Raw genomic sequence first — 20,181 nt, forward strand, 5'->3', positions numbered from 1 at the left:
AATTCAAAGCTCACAAGTGCAGTCAACCAACATCAACAGCTCAACACAGCTGCTTGTTGCAAGACAACACACATTGTTGCAGACAAAACATGATGTGAAAATTGAAATCAACAACTATTATCTGTAATCTTTGTCTATGGACAAATTGAAATGTTTTAAAAGCCCATCTTTATTAGTTACTAATTATTAACCGTTTTGATTGGGTTCATTTTAGCTTAGTGTGCCTCTTATTCTTATTAGACTCTGTTTCAATAGTACATAGCTACATGGTGTGATGCAAATGCCTTTATCGTTTGTCATTACCACTTCTTGAGTAAGTCACCGCACTCGCCACCCACGAATGCCAAGGTGCCAGACAACCACAAAAAGTGTTTTAAAAAAAAGTATCTGCACATTTGTATCATGCAAGTTTTAATGATCCCTGATGAAGGTCTCCTGACCGAGAGATTGTTCATTAAAACACATAAACTTGCATGATACAAGTGTGCAAATACTTTTTTTTTTTGAAGAAAAGAAAAACCATCCAGGTCATGTTTCAAAAAGATTGAACTTAGTCTCTAAATTGACCATGGGAGTGTTTTAGGCTCAACAAATGCATAAACCAATCAGAGAACCAGCTCCAATCCCCTCTAAGAGTTGTGCACCTGGCTCCATGGGGGAAAACTGTTATAATGGTGAACTAGATTCTGTGGTGAGTTGATCACGTATGTGTGACTGAGCACTCTGCCCAGTCCCAGCCCACACATGCAGCAGCTCTGTGCACTGAGGGACAAAGAAGAGCTCAGAAGTCGATGCACTGCAAACAGCAACAGCACAAATCACAATGTTAGATATTCTATATTATGTATTATAACAAGTGTAAATACATTTTGGTTTGTTATGAAACCTGGAGGGAACATAATTTTGGAGATAGATGTATTTTCTATTGAAACAATATGGCTGCTGGACGGGAACATGATGACGGCATCTGTATTAGACTCTTGCATTGTGTTTTGGCCCGGTTATAAAATAGGGCCTATTCTATTTTACTTTAAATGATATTTTTGCTAACTTGTTTAGTATGTCATAACAATGATGTTCTAAAAATAAAGCTTTTTTTTTTTTACTTGAGTTTCTCTTTCTCTAGCTCACAAAAACACTCTCACAAATACACAGTAATTAATCATTAATTCACATCAGCTGTAGAATTTTCTCCATTTGATCAAATGAAAACACACTGAGGATCATTACAAAGACATTTTTCATGTACCTGCAGCTGAATTCAGACATTAACTACAGTATTATGTACTATGTAACTTAGATGGCTCAGGTTATAGTAAACATCAATATTAGGGTGCTGCTTAGAAAAACTGGTTTAGTTTGACTTCCCTGAAATGCCACAGAGGATGTAGCTACCCACTTGTCAGTGACACTTGTCACAGTGAGCAGGGTGTCTGTAGCAGTAAACTGACACATTTATAAAACATCTTTCATTTCATTGTGAAGTCGTTAAAACAGTTTTCAGTCTTCTATCATGGGATTTTATCAGGGTATTACTGTACATGGTGCATGTTTCACTTTAACTATTCCACTATACTGAACAGATATACAGTCTTTTCCTTCTTGCTGTCCACATAGGTATCAACTACAGGCTACGTCCTACGTTTAAGTCCTGAAACAACCACCTGCTGCATTGATGTGTCTGTGTGTTTTTCTTTTTTAAACAACGAACCAGCCACATAAAGACTTTCACCTGCTTCACTTGACAAAATTAGATCTTTTTTTCTAACATGTTCCACGAAAAGCCTAAGAAAACTAAGAAGAAATGTTAAAGAAGAGTAAAATTATGTTGTGTAGTTTAAAAAGGACTTCACAGGAAGGAGCCTCATTTGTGATTTCCTTTTACTCATGTTTCACTTAATGAAGAAGGAAGTGAAGAAGTTATGACATAAAAGCTGCATACAAGCTGCACTCAGAGACAAACGGTTCTCTCTGGTCTTTGAGCTGTGAGTGAACTGTGGCTGAATTTAACCACTGTGGTGCATTTTTTATGCTTTTTGGTTTTATGAATAGTTCTCATAGGACTCATACAAACCTACTGATTAGGAACTGTAGGACTACACAGCCATGTTGTTGGCAGGAGCTGAATGTGTGTTTATGGGTTTCATCCTGTACATCTCAGGTATGTTTAATATGTATTCTTCTAACTCTACTGAAATGTATTACAGTTTCACAGTTTTAAAGATTATGACCTGCTTCAATCAGATCTTCATGTTAAGACTTTGTCCAGATGTTTGTTGATAAAATCTTCTGTTCAAGGGGTTCATGGACGAGCAAACAACATCTGTGTCTTAAACGGTTCATCAGTGGATCTGTCCTGCTCAGATAAACATACCACTCACAGCAACAAATGGTACACTGTGAACTGGGATGAAAGTCTTAGGGGATTTGTTATGACAGAGGTCATTCCAGATGGACATCGTGTGACATTCAACATGTCTGACAAAAATCAACCCACTCTAACAATCAAAGACCTGAGAGAGAGTGATGCACAACAATACTGTTGTATGGAGAATACTGACAAACCAAATAACTGCTGGTCAATTGCAAAACAGCTCCATGTTTCAGGTACAGTGACTGACATTTATTTTTATATCAAGAGTTGCAGATATGCGAACGTCTGTCTTATCTACGGTACATTCACCATTTCCCCAGACCTGCAGGTGAAGGTGTTTCCTTCCACAGAGGAACACACAGTGACACTGATGTGTAGCACCAGCTGTCCTCTGACTAAAAACCCTGTAACCTACAGCTGGTACAAGAACAGAGAGTATCTCTATAACAACAGGTCTCCCTGGTACCAAGAGCTGGTCAGCAGTGATGACACAGTCAGATACTCCTGTGCTGTCAAAGGCTACGAGGATCTCAGAGCCCCTGAAGTTTCAGTGGGTGAGTCACAACGTTTAACTGATGTTATGTGACCTCTCTTTCTTTCTTTCAAAATTCTTTTTATTGAGTTTTCCTTGAATGCATTTTAACAGCAAATGTCAGGGCACAAGGGATTCACTTCAACATTTAAAAAATAAATAAATAAAATTATAAAACATGATGTTATGTGACCTCAACTGGAAAACATAACTAATTTAAATCACTGTGAGATATTTAAAAATGTTGATCACACACACTACACTTTACAACAAGATATAATAATAATTACATGTTTTTAAAAACACTGAATCTAATTTCTCTTCGTTCAGATAATGATGGAAATTCATGTTGCTCACCAATAAAAACAATGAACTGAAATTCTCTTTGTCCAGATTCAGTCACAGCGACCTGCATTAATGTGACCTATGCTAAAGGGAGAATGTGTTCTTACAAGAGGAAATCAGAGAATGAGTCCTGCTCCATCACAAACCCCACAGGTGAAGTTAGCACAAACAAACCTCCCATCCTCACACCTCTACTGATAGAGACTGTGTAACAGATATTGACAATGTGAACACAAAACAGAAACCACATCTATTGTGTAAAATATTGTCTTTTCTTTTGTTTTCACTTATTACAACGATGCAAATCAATTTCAATAACCGTTATTCATCATCTTTCCAAAGAAGTACAAGTTCAAAGGAGCTCTACATCACCAGATCACCTGACCTGTAGCACCAACTGTCCACTGACTGACCCTCAAACTGCCTATAGGTGGTACATTAACAAAACACTGTTCTGGACAAATGATTATTTTTACACTTCCTGGTCAGAGAGCGTTGCCTGTGCTGTAAAAGGCTTTGAGGAACTGCTGTCTCCTGAAGTCTGTGAGTAGAAACCAATTACCAGACTGTTATTTGTTTAAACATGTTCATGCATTAGTTTCATGAATCTAAATAGATGAGAAAACAAACACATAGAATAAAAATATGATTATTATGGGATCAGGTTGTGGGTAAAATAAAGGAGTTGTATTGTCAACTTGTGGCCACTAGATGTCCCTGTAGAGTGGAAACATGTCACATCAGACATCAGAGTCATTCAGGGAAAACAGGAGCAACACCTCCCTGTAAAACTACATAAAGTATAAATTGAATAAATCTCATTGAGAAAAATAAAAAATCTACATGAGTCTGAATTGTAGAGGAAACTATTTGATACTAGTGATATTTAACTTTGAATTCACACAGTTTATCTGCTGACTTCTCTCCCACTCTTCGCTCAAATAATAGTATTTCAATGAAGCCAAATTCCCCATTAAGCTGTTCACATTATGTGTTGTTTTCTGTTTCTGTTGTCAGGAAACAGAACAAGAACAGAATAATCACTGAAACACAGCTTTTTAAGAAAACATGTTGACCAGCAGTAACGTCCAAGGAATTCACAAAGTCTGTAAATCTAGAAACAAAAGCACAAAGCTGACAACTCTGCCTGAGAACACCTGCTGTTTTTTCTGTATTTCAGGTGTTAATGATGGTGAGAACTGTTGGACTGTGAATTATGCCAGCAGGAGAATCTGTGCTGTACTCGGCTCTTCAGTGAACATTTCAAGTAAATACTCACATCCCAACAACCAGCTGCCCCAGGATAAAGTTTGGTATAAAATAAAGAGAAATGGTGAAGAGACTGTTGAAGAGAAAATCACAGCTGAGGGTCGTGTGCAGTATCATGAAAATGAGAAGAATCACCACACACTGACAATCACAAACCTGAAGAAGACTGACTCTGCTGAATACAGATTCAGACTCTGGACGTCAGGACCAGATTTACCTGGAGTGACTTTGGTTGTCACAGGTAACTCCAAAGGAAAAATAACTCTGTAAAAGTACAGATGTTGTGTCTTTGTTCATATTTGTCTAAAAAGAAACAAATATCTCTGTAGGACTGACATGTTGGGTTTTAGTCTTGAGTTCAGAAACGTTCACTGACTCATGAACTTTTCAGGCTGATTCTGGTTGAAGAGATAAAACTACACACAAAAAGTTAAAGTTATAGCTTTATCTAATCCACATTCAAAGTTTTAGAATGAGTCAGCAATTTTTTGCGCAATCAATGACAAATTACATATTTTGAAATACAGCTGTAAAGAGTCCAGGTTTTCTTTACATTTACTGACCCATCTCATCATCTTCCAGGTGTGAGGGTGATGTTGGATCCTGCAGAGGTGACAGAGGGACACAGAGTCACACTCACTTGTCTCACTAGCTGTCCTCTTCCTGTTAACACCACCTACTTCTGGTACTTGAACAGTCAACCTCTGAATGTGACACAGGGTCAAAACAAACGCCTGGTTCTGGACCCAGTCAGCAGTCAGCAAGCAGGAAACTACTCCTGTGCTCTCAGTAACAGCAAAATATCCAATGGGAAGATTTTAACAGTCCTAAGAGACAAACACAAGGCAGCAGCTGCTGTAGGAGTCTGTGCTGCTCTACTGATCATCGTACCTCTGCTGGTCTTCTTTTGGATTAAGTGAGTAACACAGTACTCTGTCATAGATCAATAACTATCTTTTTTATTTTAAATACCTTATTCATGTGCATTTGTTTGTATTTGTTCATTTCACTAACCAGAAGAAAGAAGGCTTCACGTCAGTATCCCAGAACTGAAGCAACAGACAACACTGAGCAGGTAAAAAACACAAATTCAACACACTGCACAACATAATGCATAAATGTTGTGTCCCTTAGGATATAGGTCACGAGTCATCTAGCCTGTTTTCATGTCTGTTCAAGTGATTCTCCACAAAATCAATCATGATTCTGCTGAGCAAAATTACATTGTAAAAAATAATTGTCTTTTTTCAGGGTGTATACAGGAATCTTGAAGTTAATGTTAAAACCTTTTTAAGACTTTTTCAAGACCTTCTCAACATTTTTTAATACCTCACCGCCGCTTCAAGCTGTAAACATTTACATCAGTAACACTTTTAACTTAACAGTTTTAGTTTGTGATAAAGACTATAGACAACTATGATACAACAGAATTAAAAAAAGGCTGGGATAATAAATCAAAGGCAAAGTTTATCAAAAAAAACATTGCTCAACTCTCAAAAAATCAAAAACAACAATCTTCTTTTCTTTTTCATGTACCGGTTCATCTTTGTTTTTTAATAAAACAAATAAATTCACACACTTCCGTAATGTTTTTTACAACTCAAACTCTTGGACAGCTAATTCAGAAAAGATACCTTCAATATTTAAGACTTTATAAAGTAGTGAAAAGACTTTTTAATACTTTTTAAGGGTCTTCATTTTCCCAAAATTGATTTATCACCTTTTAATACTTTTCAAGACCCCGCGGATACCCTGTTTTTAGGCCTTCACTGTCAAAACATATCTGGTCTTGTTTTCAGCATAGATCTCTATTGTACCACAATGTGAACTAACTAACATTATTTTTCTTGTTCCCTCGTTAGGTAAACCCTGGTCCTGTGTATGAAAGCATTGAGACTCAACCAACTGAGCAGGATGAGGTTCACTACAGCAGAGTTCACTTCTCTAAGCCTCAGGCAGATCCTCTGTACTCCACCGTCCAACCACATCAGCCTAAAACAGAGGACTGCACTGCTTATGCTGTTGTCAACTTTAGACTCGACATGAACCCTAAGTGAGCATCTTGTACTTTTAACATTTTCAGGATTCAGGATCCTCTTGGAGACTTCACTCATTTTAGCACAAGTTCTAGACACGATGAGAAATAGGCCATGGTTCTCGACTGGACAAAGGTGACTTGCCCCCTCCAGGTCGGAGTAGAACTCCTGCCTCAAGTTGAGGAGTTCAAGTATTTCAGGGTCTTTTTCACTGGTGAGAGAAGGATGGAACGTGAGATTGACAGACGGATCGGTGCAGTGACAGCAGTAATGCAGTTGATGTGTACCGGTCTGTTGTGGTGAAGAAAGAACTGAGGCAAAAGGCGAAGCTCTAGATTTACCAGTCAATCTCTGTTCCTACTCTCACCTATTATGGTCATGAACTTTGGGTCATTGTCAATTGAAACGGTTTTGTTTGTGTGGCTCCATGGGGGAGAACTGAGTGTGTGACTGAGCACTCTGCCCAGTCCCAGCCCACACATGCAGCAGCTCTGTGCACTGAGGGACAAAGAAGAGCTCAGGAGTCGATGCACTGCAAACAGCAACAGCACAAATCACAATGTTAGATATTCTATATTATGTATTATAACAACATATTTTGGAGATGGGTGTATTTGCTATTGAAACAATATGGCTGCTGGATGAGAACATGACGACTGCATCTGTCTGAAACTATTATGGTACAGACACACCAACTCCGTCAACCGACGTTCAGTCAACGGATTCCATTCATGTCTATGTGGAGCAGGAGCTCCGGCCGGGCGGGGCAGATGGATACAGCAGGAGGAGTTGACGGCCCCGTCGCCGTATGTGAATTTGCATAAAGTTCGATAGATTGAACTTTATGCAAATGAGGTCCGTCCAACGCAATGCGGCCGGCTCCAGAAACTTCGTTCAAACTATCAAACTAGGCGGTGTTGATCAAATATAAATCCAGATTCTGTTACTGCACTACACATTTCCCGCCTCAAATGTTTTCAGAAACATACTTTAGTGTGTTGTTTAACTGTAAAATGAGATCGTTTGTGACCCGGCCGCCATGTTGGAACGGCAGAGCGAAACTCAAGCTCGGCACTACGTCACATAAACGTCACATAGTCCTGCCCACTCGCTGCAGTGCTCGCCGGTCCGATGTGGCCGGAACCGTCGCCGCCGGAGTTGGTGTGTCTGTACCATTAGACTCTTGCATTGTGCTTTGGCCTGGGTGTAAAATAGGGCAGGTTGTATTTTACATTACAGTATATTTACTAACTTGTTTATTTTTTCATAATTTGCATGTGTGTGAAGGAACTATGAAGCTAAATAAAACTTCCTTTACTTATGTTCCTCTTTCTCTAACTCATAGAAACACTCTCTCTCTCACTCTCTCTCTCTCTCTCACATACACACACACACGCAAATTAAACATTCACATCATCTGTAAAATTTGATTAAATGAAAACACATGACAAAGACATTTTTCATTTACCTGCAGCTGAATTCAGACATTAACTACAGTATTATGTACTATGTAACTTAGATGGCTCAGGTTATAGCAAACATCAATATTAGGATGCTGCTTAGTAACAGTGGTTTAGTTTGACTTCCCTGAATTGTCACAGAGGATGTAGCTACTCACTTGTCAGTGACACTTGTCACAGTGAGCAGGGTGTCTGTAGCAGTAAACTGACACATAAACATGTCTCATTCCAGTGTGAAGTGATTGAAAACAGTTTGGGATTTTGTTTGTGGGATTTTCAGGGTACTACATGGTGAACTATTCCACTACTGAACAGACAGTCTTTTTCTTCTTCTGTCCACATGGGTTTCAACCACAGGCCGCATTTAAGCTCTGACACAACCACCTGCTGCATTAATATGTCTTTCTTCAACACCAAACCAACCAGATAAGACTGTCCATTGCTTCACTTGACAAAACAGTGATTAGATCAATTTTCTATCAAGTTCCACGAAAAGGTCAAAGAAAAGGTCAAAGAAAAGGTCAAAGAAAATGTATTGCCATGTCAACCAGTGACAAGGAATTTGTCTTGGTTTGCTCTCCAGTACATACAACACGACACGACCCCACATGAAAAACACATGCGGGGGACAGAATAGCCAACAAACTAAGAAGAAATGTGGAAAAGAGTAAAGTTTTGTGGTGTAATTTGTAAAAAAAATAGTTCAGAACATGCAGACTAATTTCTGGTTTCCTTTTACTTAAATGTGGAAGGAAATGAATGAGGAGAAAATAGGCTGCATACAAGCTGCACTCAGAGACAAATGATTCTCTCTGGTCTTTGAGCTGTGGGTGAACTGTGGCTGAATTTTACCACTGTGGTACATTTTTGATGTTTTTGAACGAGGTTTCATGAATGTAACAGTTCTCATAGGACTGATACAAACACTGTTATACAACTGAAGGACTACACAGCCATGTTGTTGGCAGGAGCTGAATGTGTGTTTATGGGTTTTATCCTGTACATCTCAGGTATGTTTAATATATATTCTTCTAACTCTACTGAAATGTATTACAGTCTCACAGTTTTAAAGATTATGACCTGCTTCAATCAGATCTTCATGCTCAGACTTTGTCCAGATGTTTGTTGATAAAATCTTCTGTTCAAGGGGTTCATGGACGAGCAAACGGCATCTGTGTCTTAAAAGGTTCATCAGTGGATCTGTCCTGCTCAGATAAACATCCCACTCACAGCAACAAATGGTACACTGTAAACTGGAATATAATTCTTTTGCCATCTATGAAAGAGGTGATTCCAGATGGACATCGTGTGACATTCAACATGTCTGACAAAAATCAACCTACTCTAACAATCAAAGACCTGAGAGAGAGAGATGCACAACGATACTGTTGTATGGAGAATAATAACGAACCAAGTCTCTGCTTGAACAGTGCAAAACAGCTCCATGTTTCAGGTACAGTGACTGACATTTATTTTTTATATCAACAGTTGTACTGTATTCATGTGAACGTCTGTCTTATCTACTGTACATTCACCATTTCTCCAGACCTGCAGGTGAAGGTGTTTCCTTCCACAGAGGAACACACAGTGACACTGATGTGTAACACCAGCTGTCCTCTGACTAAAAACCCTGTAACCTACATCTGGTACAAGAACAGAGAGTATCTCTATAGCGACTGGTCTCCCTGGTACCAAGAGCTGGTCAGCAGTGATGACACAGTCAGATACTCCTGTGCTGTCAAAGGCTACGAGGATCTCAGAGCCCCTGAAGTTTTAGTGGGTGAGTCACAACATTTAACTGATGTTATGTTTTTTTTGTTTAACTATGTATGTATTTATTTACCACTGCCATCATCTGCAGGGTATTATATACCACTTTTATATTTATTATTATTTAATTATTATATTTATATAGTGGTAGTACCACTATTTTCATTTCGCTATTCTTTCGTTATCATACTGCAGCAGCAGTACCACTATTTGTACCTCTGTGACAAACAGAATACTCTGTACATAAACAGCCATACCCTTCACTACCTCAACACACAAATAGAATACACATTACATAATCAACCACATAACCACAGTATATTACCAGTGCCCTCTAACTCCTGCTCTCGCTAGTCTGTCCACTCTGTCTTATCTGTATCTGCTTTTCTGTGTAGCCTTCCCTTGCCCATGCCTGCTTCCCCCCCCCCCCCCACCGCCTCTAACACACCATCTCCAACAGCTGCCCACAAAACTTAAAAGGATGAAATAAAGGGGATAGAGGGATGGGTATAGAAGGGAAAGAGAGGAAAGTAAACAATTATTGAAAATTAACTAATTAAAAAATGAATTAACACAAAAATTGAACAGTTAGCCTCTTGAACAGACCCCCACCGAATGGGTCTGGGAGTGGTTCTATGTAGGCTAAAGAGCAGGTTGCCCCCGCCGGTCGGCCTCCTCCCCAGGGTCTGGAAGCGGCTGAAGAGGGAGAGCCCCTGAAACTTTGCAGGGCAAAGATGTTGGGTTGGATACGAGTAGTGGGGCATAGGTGGCGAGTGACGAGGGGTACAGTAAGGTGTAAGCTGGGTCCCCCTTCCTTTCCCCACCTTTTTTTTTTCCCATAGTCTCTTTTTCCCTTTCCTTCCCTGTTATCTCCACTTTTCTCTCTACTCTTTCTTCTTCTTTCTTTTCTCTTTCCCTCATCATAGAGCAGCACTTTAACTTTCTTTTCTTCCCCATCTCACATCTATCTATCTCTCTTTGCTTATACCCTGTCTTGAGCATCAGTTGCTCAGGTTCCAAAACATCGACTTCCACACACACAAACACAGCTCAACACATACGCACGCTCATGAACGCGCACATGTTTACACCTTCCACCATAACATCAATGCATATCCATATATGTACAGCACTGTTTGCACCAGTTTAGCACTTGTCCTCGTGTTTTTTTTGTCTTGTCTAACCCTTCAATAAGTTGTTGTTGATATTGTTGGGGGGGGGGGGGGTTGTTTCGTTTAGTTTTGTCTTTGTATGTTTTTGTTGTTCTCCAGTTGTCTTGTATTGGCATCACTGTACGTAATTTAAAAAAAAGAACTGATGTTATGTGACCTGAACTGGAAAATATAACTCTAATTCACTGTGTGATATTTAAAAGTGTTTATGTTTAAAGTGTTGCCCCTCCAATAGAAAAACTAAATCTAATTTATTTTTGTTCAGATTCAGTCACAGCGACCTGCATTCATGTGACCTATGCTAAAGGGAGAATGTGTTCTGATAAGAGGAAATCAGAGAATGAGTCCTGCTCCATCACAAACCCCACAGGTGAAGTTAGCACAAACAAACCTCCCATCCTCACACCTCTACTGATAGAGACTGTGTAAACAGATTCTGACAGTGTGAACACAAAATAGAAACCACATCTATTGTGTAAAATATTTCTCTTTTGTTTTCACTTATTATAATGATGCAAATTACAAATCAATTTCAATAACACTTAAAAGTGTATTTATCATCTTCCTACAGAAGTACAAGTTCAAAGGAGCTCTACATCACACGGTAACCTGACCTGTAGCACCAACTGTCCACTGACTGACCCTCAAACTGCCTATAGGTGGTACAGGAACAGAGAACTGAACACATTCTGGAGAAAAGATTATTTTTACACTTCCAGGTCACATGGGAGCCTCGCCTGTGCTGTAAAAGGCTTTGAGGAACTGCTGTGTCCTGAAGTCTGTGAGTAGAAACCAATTACTAGAGTGTTATTTGCTTAAATGCATTCATGCATTAGTTTCATGGATCTAAATAGATGAGAAAACAAACACAGAACAAAAGAGATTATTATGGGATCATGGTGGTGGGTAAAATAATGGAGATGTATTGTCAACTTGTGGCCACTAGATGTCCCTGTAGAGTGGAAACATGTCACATCAGTCATCAGACAGGAACTCTCTGGAAAACTACACATTGAAAAAAATACTTCTACAAAAGTCCGAATAGTCCAGTAAACTATTTGATACTATTGATATTTAACTTTGAATTCACATTGGTGAAAACTTACTACAAATGCTCAGAATGTAAAGCAATTAAGAAATCTATTTGATCAGTGTGTGAAAATGACATAGTTGAAAATTGTTGTGGGACCACTGTGGAGAAGAACTTTCAATGGAAAGTAGATCAACTCTGATGAGAAATCACAAAATTGGATCATGTCAGTATGATTCAACAGTTTTTCTGCTTTCTTCTCTCCCACTCAATGCTAAGTATTTCAATACCGTCAAATTCCCAATTAAGCTGTTCCAGTTATGTGTTGTTTTGTGTTTCTGTTGTCAGAAAACAGAACAAGAACAGAATAATCACTGAAACACAGCTTGTTGAGAAAACATGTTGACCAGCAGTAACTTCAAAGGAACTCACAAAGTCTGTAAATCTAGAAACAAAAGCACAAAGTTGACAACTCTGCCTTTTTCTGTATTTCAGGTGTTAATGATGGTGAGAACTGTTGGACTGTGAATTATGCCAGCAGGAGAATCTGTGCTGTACCCGGCTCTTCAGTGAACATCTCAAGTACATACTCACATCCCAACAACCAGCTGCCCCAGGATAAAATTTGGTATAAAATAAAGAGAAATGGTGATGAGACTGTTGAAGAGAAAATCACAGCTGAGGGTCGTGTGCAGTATCATGAAAATGAGAAGAATCACCACACACTGACAATCACAAACCTGAAGAAGACTGACTCTGCTGAATACAGATTCAGACTCTGGACGTCAGGACCAGATTTACCTGGAGTGACTTTGGTTGTCACAGGTAACTCCAAAGGATAAATAACTCTGTAAAAGTACAGATGTTGCGTCTTTGTTCATATTTGTCTAAAAAGGAAACAAATATCTCTGATAAACTGAAATGTTGGATTTTAGTCTTGAGTTTAGAAACGTTCACTGACTCATGAACTTTTCAGGCTGAATCTGGTTGAAGAGATAAAACTACACAAGGCACAAACAGTTAAGGTTATAGCTTTATCTAATCCAGATTCAAAGTTTTACATTAAGTCAGAATTTTTTTTTGCGCAATCAATGACAAATTACATATTTTGTAATACAGCTGTAAAGAGTCCAGGTTTTCTTTACATATACTGACCCATCTCATCATCTTCCAGGTGTGAGGGTGAGGTTGGCTCCTGCAGAGGTGACAGAGGGACACAGAGTCACACTCACTTGTCTCACTAGCTGTCCTCTTCCTGTTAACACCACCTACTTCTGGTACTTCAACAGTCAACCTCTGAATGTGACACAGGGTCAAAACAAACGCCTGGTTCTGGACCCAGTCAGCAGTCAGCAAGCAGGAAGCTACTCCTGTGCTCTCACAACCGGCCCAAGAGCCAATGGGAAGACTCTAACAGTCCTGAGAGACAAACACAAGGCAGCAGCTGCTGCAGGAGTCCGTGCTGCTCTACTGATCATCGTACCTCTGCTGGTCTTCTTTTGGATTAGGTGAGCAACACAGTACTCTGTTACAGATCAATAACTATCTTTTTTATCCTAAATACCTTATTCATGAGCATTTGTTTCTCTAAACAGAAGAAAAATGACTTCAGGTCAAACTCCTGCAACTGAAGAAGCTGTGAACACTGAGCAGGTAAAAACTGAAAAAGTCGCCATTGATCCATTCATTGAAAAGTCTTAACAATGACAGAAAATCTCATTTAAATCATTTATGCGTATCATACTTTTTCAGTTCATTACACTATGAACCATTAAACTGATGTTTGTCTTCTACCAAAAGAACAGAAATGTAGAAATTGTGCTGCATTAGAAAACAAAACACCACCCTCATCTGTCCTGTTTCTAATGTAGGATGTAACATTAAACAGCTGCATTAATTTCCCAACACACTAACCCAACAATCAGCTGTTTAAGAAACATTCAGACCGACTGTCCACCACTACTAAGGCCCCAAATCAAGTCTCAGTCTCTTGTTTGCAGCACAGAGAATTATCATCCACCAGTGTCAATTATTATTCTTCACCTTGTTGCCTCATTAGTTAAACCCTGACCCTGAGTATGAAAACGTCTCAGCTCAACCAACACAGCAGGACGACCTTGATGACCTTCGCTGTGGCAGAGTTCACTTCTGTAAGACACACACAGATCCTCTGGACTCCATCGTCCAACCACATCAGCCTCAACCAGAGGACCATGCTGCGTAAGCTGTTGTCAACCTCAGACCCAACATGGCCTCTGAGGATCCTCTTGCTGACTTTACTCATCTTTAGCATCATGTTATACTGTAATACAACACACAGTGGTGTGTTGGGGCTGATCTCTGGCCGACATGACAGACTTAACCATAACAGACTTAACCTTCATTTTAGAGGTGAAGAAGCCTTTCAAAGTGAGACCTTCACTTTGAAAGGTCTGTCAGAAGAAGCAACATGAAACACTGCATGTGTTAAAAAGGTCTATAACATAAAAAAAGAATAAATAGTTTCCTCAGTTACACACACAAAACAACACACAGTAAAACTCCACCAGCACTTGAAGTATCATGAATGTAGGAGCCACGAATGTGTTTTTATGTTGGTTAAGGCTAAGAGTTGTTTTGGTTTTGTTTATTTTGAGCATCATTTAGTTTATGTCATTATTTTAGTAGCAGGTCACATGATTATGGGCGGGGTCTAGCACTTCACCTGTTGCTTTTCCTTTGTTTGTTTGAGAGAGAGGGTGAGCGTGGGTTGTCGTACTTTTTGTTGACCGCTACTTTTCGTTTATCATTTTAATTATTTTGGTCCAGTTCATACACTTTATTATGAGTTAACCTTTTTTGTTTTGTTAATAAACACTTTCATCTTTAGTTCAGAGTTTTTTGTCAGCAAGTCTGACATTCGGGCCCATTCTTAGCCTCTCAGCGGCTTGCTACAATAAACTTTGCTGTGTTTTCTCTTATGGCTTCACTAGGGTCACTTAAATGTACTATATGTAACAAAGTGAGGGCATCGACATGTTATTATTAATGTGTGAGCAGATTGTAACTGAACCCTCCCTGACTCTCAGTGTGCTATAACAACCTGTGGTCTGATTTCTCTGTATGAAATTCAAAGCTCACAAGTGCAGTCAACCAACATCAACAGCTCAACACAGCTGCTTGTTGCAAGATGAGACAACCAACACATGATGTGAAAATTGAAATCAGTAACAATAATACAAATTTGTGATCAAACTGATGCACAGTTAGAAAAAATTAGGACATGCTGTATCAGGTTTTCTGAGTCTCTGGTCTATTTGTAATTTTCATTGTGACTCTTATTGGGCTTCATTTCACAAGTCCACCGTGAATTGTTGAAACACAAACCCATTTATAGCCTGTCATTACTACTTCTGCTATTCTGAATTTTAAAAAAACAAGAAAAAAAAACAAACAAAAACATTCAGGATATGATTCAGAAAGATTGAACTTAAGTCTCTAAATTGACCACGGGAGTGTTTTAGGCTCAACAAATGCATTAAACCAATCAGAGAACCAGCTCCAATCCCCTCTAAGGGTTGTGCACCTGGCTCCATGGGGGAAAACTGTTATAATGGTGAATGAGACTCTGTGGTGAGTTGATCACGTATGTGTGACTGAGCACTCTGCCCAGTCCCAGCCCACACATGCAGCAGCTCTGTGCACTGAGGGACAAAGAAGAGCTCGGGAGCCGATGCACTGCAAACAGCAACAGCACAAATCACAATGTTAGATATTATATATTATGTATTATAACAAGTGTAAATACATTTTGGTTTGTTATGAAACCTGGAGGGAACATAATTTTGGAGATAGATGTATTTGCTATTGAAACAATATGGCTGCTGGACGGGAACATGACGACGGCATCTGTATTAGACCTCTTGGGTAACCCTTTAATTTCCAGGCCGTTAATTACGTCATAATATCAAGAAATTACCCAGAAATAATGATTAATTGCCTAGTAATGTCAAGAAATTGCCTAGAAATAACGGTCAATTTCATAGTAATAATGAGAAATATAGCCAGGAAATAACTTTTAATTGTGTAGAAATAGCCCAGTAATAATGGTCAATTGTGTAGTAATGTTGAGAAATATAGCCCAGAAATAACAATTAATTACATGGTAATGTCAAGAAATATAGCAAAGAAATGACACTCTAGTAATATAGACAAGTTGTAGTAGTAGAATTGCAGTGAATTACTGCTAAGTATTGGGTAATTACAGAGTAAATAGCCTGTCGTTTCCATGATATAGTCAAGTACTTTCAGTGTGATTAACCTGATGTAATTGTAATTTCCACAGTCTTACCTTATGGTTAGCTGCAATATCTGTTTCCCAAAAGCAAATGGTAGATCTGGCAACTGCTGGAAATGTCACCATAGTTAACCCATAATTACCTTTCTGCTGCCTGCAAAGTGTAGTGGACTTTGTTCCTTAGAAACGTATGGGTAGTTTCAGCATAACTAACATGGTTATGAGAACTTCTACTGTAATAGTCTTGCCCAGTGGAAATGTCACCGTAGTTAACCCACAATTACCTTTCCACTGCCTGTAAAGTGTAGTGAGCTTTGTTCCTTAGAAACGTATGGGTAGTTTCAACATAACTAACATGGTTATGAGAACTTCCACTGTAATAGTCTTGCCCAGTGGAAATGTCACCGTAGTTAACCCATAATTACCTTTCTGCTGCCTGCAAACTGTAGTGGGCTTTGTTCCTTAGAAACGTATGGGTAGTTTCAACATAACTAACAGATCTTACACTGTAGTCTTTCCCAGTAACCCATTTGGATCAAATAAAATATTTTCCAACAAAGATAAGCTACGTACCATGAAATGTCACAACATGAACTCTTTTTAGGAACATAGAAGCCATTTCCAAATAATGGAGGAGATAATTACCTTCACATTTTATATTAAGTGTACAATATTCCTGCTATAACCTATCCACCTTTTTCTGAACTTCATAGAAGAAAGGCAAAGTAGATTAGAGTACATGAATGGGATGTTGTCCTGTTAAATCTCAAAACTCATATTCACATGTTCCCATGAAGAAAATACAATGAAGCTGTTTTCAGTTGTTTTTAATAATTTCCCTGCTTATGTCAGCGTATTGGAACATTCCCAGTAGAGTTATTCCCTTTCCGATACCAGTATTGGAAATGCCTCCGATACCACCAAAAATGTTGGCATCGGTATCAGCAGTAGGCTACTGGAGTCCAGGTGTAGCCGGGACGGTCTACTGCGTTGTGTTCTGTGCACAATAACACGGGACGCAGGGCTGGGTTCACACTCAGGTTTATTCCTGTATGATGGCAACATAAAACAAAAAGGATGTGAATTAAATGGTCATCTTCTCCATAAAAGTCCTCTCTCAGTCAGGAACAGTGCAGACTGACAAATGCAGCACTATTTCTCCCAAAAAACTATCACATTTCTTCACATGGTAAAACATACAAGTAAACATCTCTAACATAACAATGGAGGCTGAGCAACCACACACATACCTGTATGATGGCCACATAAAACTAAATGGATGTGAATGAAATGGTCATCTTCTCCATAAAAGTCCTACCACACAAAAAATAAAATACATTTAGCATGTAGGCTAGTAGTACATGGAGGACGCATTGACACATGCACACCACACACGCACGCACGCACACGCACGCACACACACAGGGAGAAATCGTGGCAAAATAACTGTCTCTCTCTTGCTCAAAACAGCTCTTAAAACACACTACACGACAGAAAACACCATTCCAAACAGTTTTAGATTAACATTTGTTCATTAAATTGGCAATAAAACTCAACAGATATAACTTTTAGGTCCCGGAGCCTCAACTACATACCTCTCTCACTCAAGAACAGCCACAGACTGACGAGAGAGAAGGGAGCGACGTGCGTCATATCCGCAGACTTTCAAAATAAAAGATCGGGTTTGTAAAGATGAAAGAAATACAAAAATAAAACCACAAAAATTTGAATTATACAGTAACAATAATCCATATTTGAAGTAAAAAGAAACCAAAACACATCATCTGATGGATTTTGGTGAAATTAATAACAATAAAATAAACACCAAAATGTGTAGTAGTTTCCTTTTTCTGTTTATCTGTGGCCCACAACATCATTTTAATTATTATTATAATAATTATTATTCTATTCTAGCTGCATGTTGCATTTATAACCCACAGATAAACACACGTGGTATCAGATCGGTGCCTATAACAGATAGAAAAAGGAAACGACACATTTTATTGTTATTAATTTCACCAAAATCCATCTGATGATGTGATTTAAGTTCTTTTTTACTTTAAATATGGATTATTGTTAATATAATTAAAAATTTTGTGGTTTTATTTTTGTATTTCTTTCATTTTTACAAAACCGATCTTTTATTTTGAAAGTCTGCGGATATGACGCACGTCGCTCCCTTCTCTCTCGTCAGTCTGCGCTGTTCCTGACTGAGAGAGGTATGATAATACATCCATGGAGGTATGTAGTTGAGGCTCCGGGACCTAAAAGTTACATTTGTTGAGTTTTATTGCCAATTTAATGAACAAATGTTAATCTAAAACTGTTTGGAATGGTGTTTTCTGTCGTGTAGTGTGTTTTAAGAGCTGTTTTGAGCAAGAGAGAGACAGTTATTTTGCCGCGATTTCTCCCTGTGTGTGTGCGTGAGTGTAGTTTTATGTCGCCATCATACAGGTAAGTGTGTGGTTGCTCAGCCTCCATTGTTATGTTAGAGATGTTTACTTGTATGTTTTACCATGTGAAGAAATGTGATAGTTTTTTGGGAGAAATAGTGCTGCATTTGTCAGTCTGCACTGTTCCTGACTGAGAGAGGACTTTTATGGAGAAGATGACCATTTAATTCACATCCTTTTTGTTTTATGTTGCCATCATACAGGAATAAACCTGAGTGTGAACCCAGCCCTGCGTCCCGTGTTATTGTGCACAGAACACAACGCAGCAGACCGTCCCGGCTACACATGGACTCCAGTAGCCTACTGCTGATACCGATGCCAACATTTTTGGTGGTATCGGAGGCATTTCCAATACTGGTATCGGAAAGGGAATAACTCTACTGGGAATGTTCCAATACGCTGACATAAGCAGGGAAATTATTAAAAACAACTGAAAACAGCTTCATTGTATTTTCTTCATGGGAACATGTGAATATGAGTTTTGAGATTTAACAGGACAACATCCCATTCATGTACTCTAATCTACTTTGCCTTTCTTCTATGAAGTTCAGAAAAAGGTGGATAGGTTATAGCAGGAATATTGTACACTTAATATAAAATGTGAAGGTAATTATCTCCTCCATTATTTGGAAATGGCTTCTATGTTCCTAAAAAGAGTTCATGTTGTGACATTTCATGGTACGTAGCTTATCTTTGTTGGAAAATATTTTATTTGATCCAAATGGGTTACTGGGAAAGACTATTACAGTGTAAGATCTTATTACTGTGTTAGTTATGTTGAAACTACCCATACGTTTCTAAGGAACAAAGCCCACTACAGTTTGCAGGCAGCAGAAAGGTAATTATGGGTTAACTACGGTGACATTTCCACTGGGCAAGACTATTACAGTGGAAGTTCTCATAACCATGTTAGTTATGTTGAAACTACCCATACGTTTCTAAGGAACAAAGCTCACTACACTTTACAGGCAGCAGAAAGGTAATTGTGGGTTAACTACGGTGACATTTCCACTGGGCAAGACTATTACAGTGGAAGTTCTCATAACCATGTTAGTTATGCTGAAACTACCCATACGTTTCTAAGGAACAAAGTCCACTACACTTTGCAGGCAGCAGAAAGGTAATTATGGGTTAACTATGGTGACATTTCCAGCAGTTGCCAGATCTACCATTTGCTTTTGGGAAACAGATATTGCAGCTAACCATAAGGTAAGACTGTGGAAATTACAATTACATCAGGTTAATCACACTGAAAGTACTTGACTATATCATGGAAACGACAGGCTATTTACTCTGTAATTACCCAATACTTAGCAGTAATTCACTGCAATTCTACTACTACAACTTGTCTATATTACTAGAGTGTCATTTCTTTGCTATATTTCTTGACATTACCATGTAATTAATTGTTATTTCTGGGCTATATTTCTCAACATTACTACACAATTGACCATTATTACTGGG

General features: G+C 38.7%; 2 protein-coding genes across 2 annotated transcripts; both read left to right on the plus strand.

The window, feature by feature from the left end:
- The first annotated feature begins 2,453 nt into the window (after positions 1–2,453).
- Positions 2,454–6,577, plus strand: LOC146992246 (uncharacterized). Its single transcript, XM_085788396.1, has 8 exons — positions 2,454–2,607; positions 2,695–2,928; positions 3,300–3,404; positions 3,594–3,794; positions 4,432–4,761; positions 5,103–5,436; positions 5,538–5,595; positions 6,383–6,577. Exons 1-8 carry the CDS (start codon positions 2,475–2,477, stop codon positions 6,575–6,577), a joined length of 1,590 nt encoding a protein of 529 aa, XP_085644522.1. The 5' UTR covers positions 2,454–2,474.
- A 2,394-nt stretch (positions 6,578–8,971) lies between these two features.
- LOC146992247 (uncharacterized) lies at positions 8,972–14,212 on the plus strand. The gene is made up of 9 exons (XM_085788410.1): positions 8,972–9,026; positions 9,164–9,469; positions 9,563–9,796; positions 11,224–11,328; positions 11,530–11,739; positions 12,484–12,813; positions 13,163–13,496; positions 13,584–13,641; positions 14,048–14,212. The coding sequence occupies exons 1-9, from the start codon at positions 8,972–8,974 to the stop codon at positions 14,210–14,212; spliced, it is 1,797 nt and encodes a 598-aa protein (XP_085644536.1).
- Positions 14,213–20,181: the final 5,969 nt, after the last annotated feature.

This window comes from Trachurus japonicus, chromosome 1 (assembly GCF_045865225.1).
Source record: "Trachurus japonicus isolate A0001 chromosome 1, Traja_1.0".
NCBI classification, from domain to species: Eukaryota; Metazoa; Chordata; class Actinopteri; order Carangiformes; family Carangidae; genus Trachurus; species Trachurus japonicus.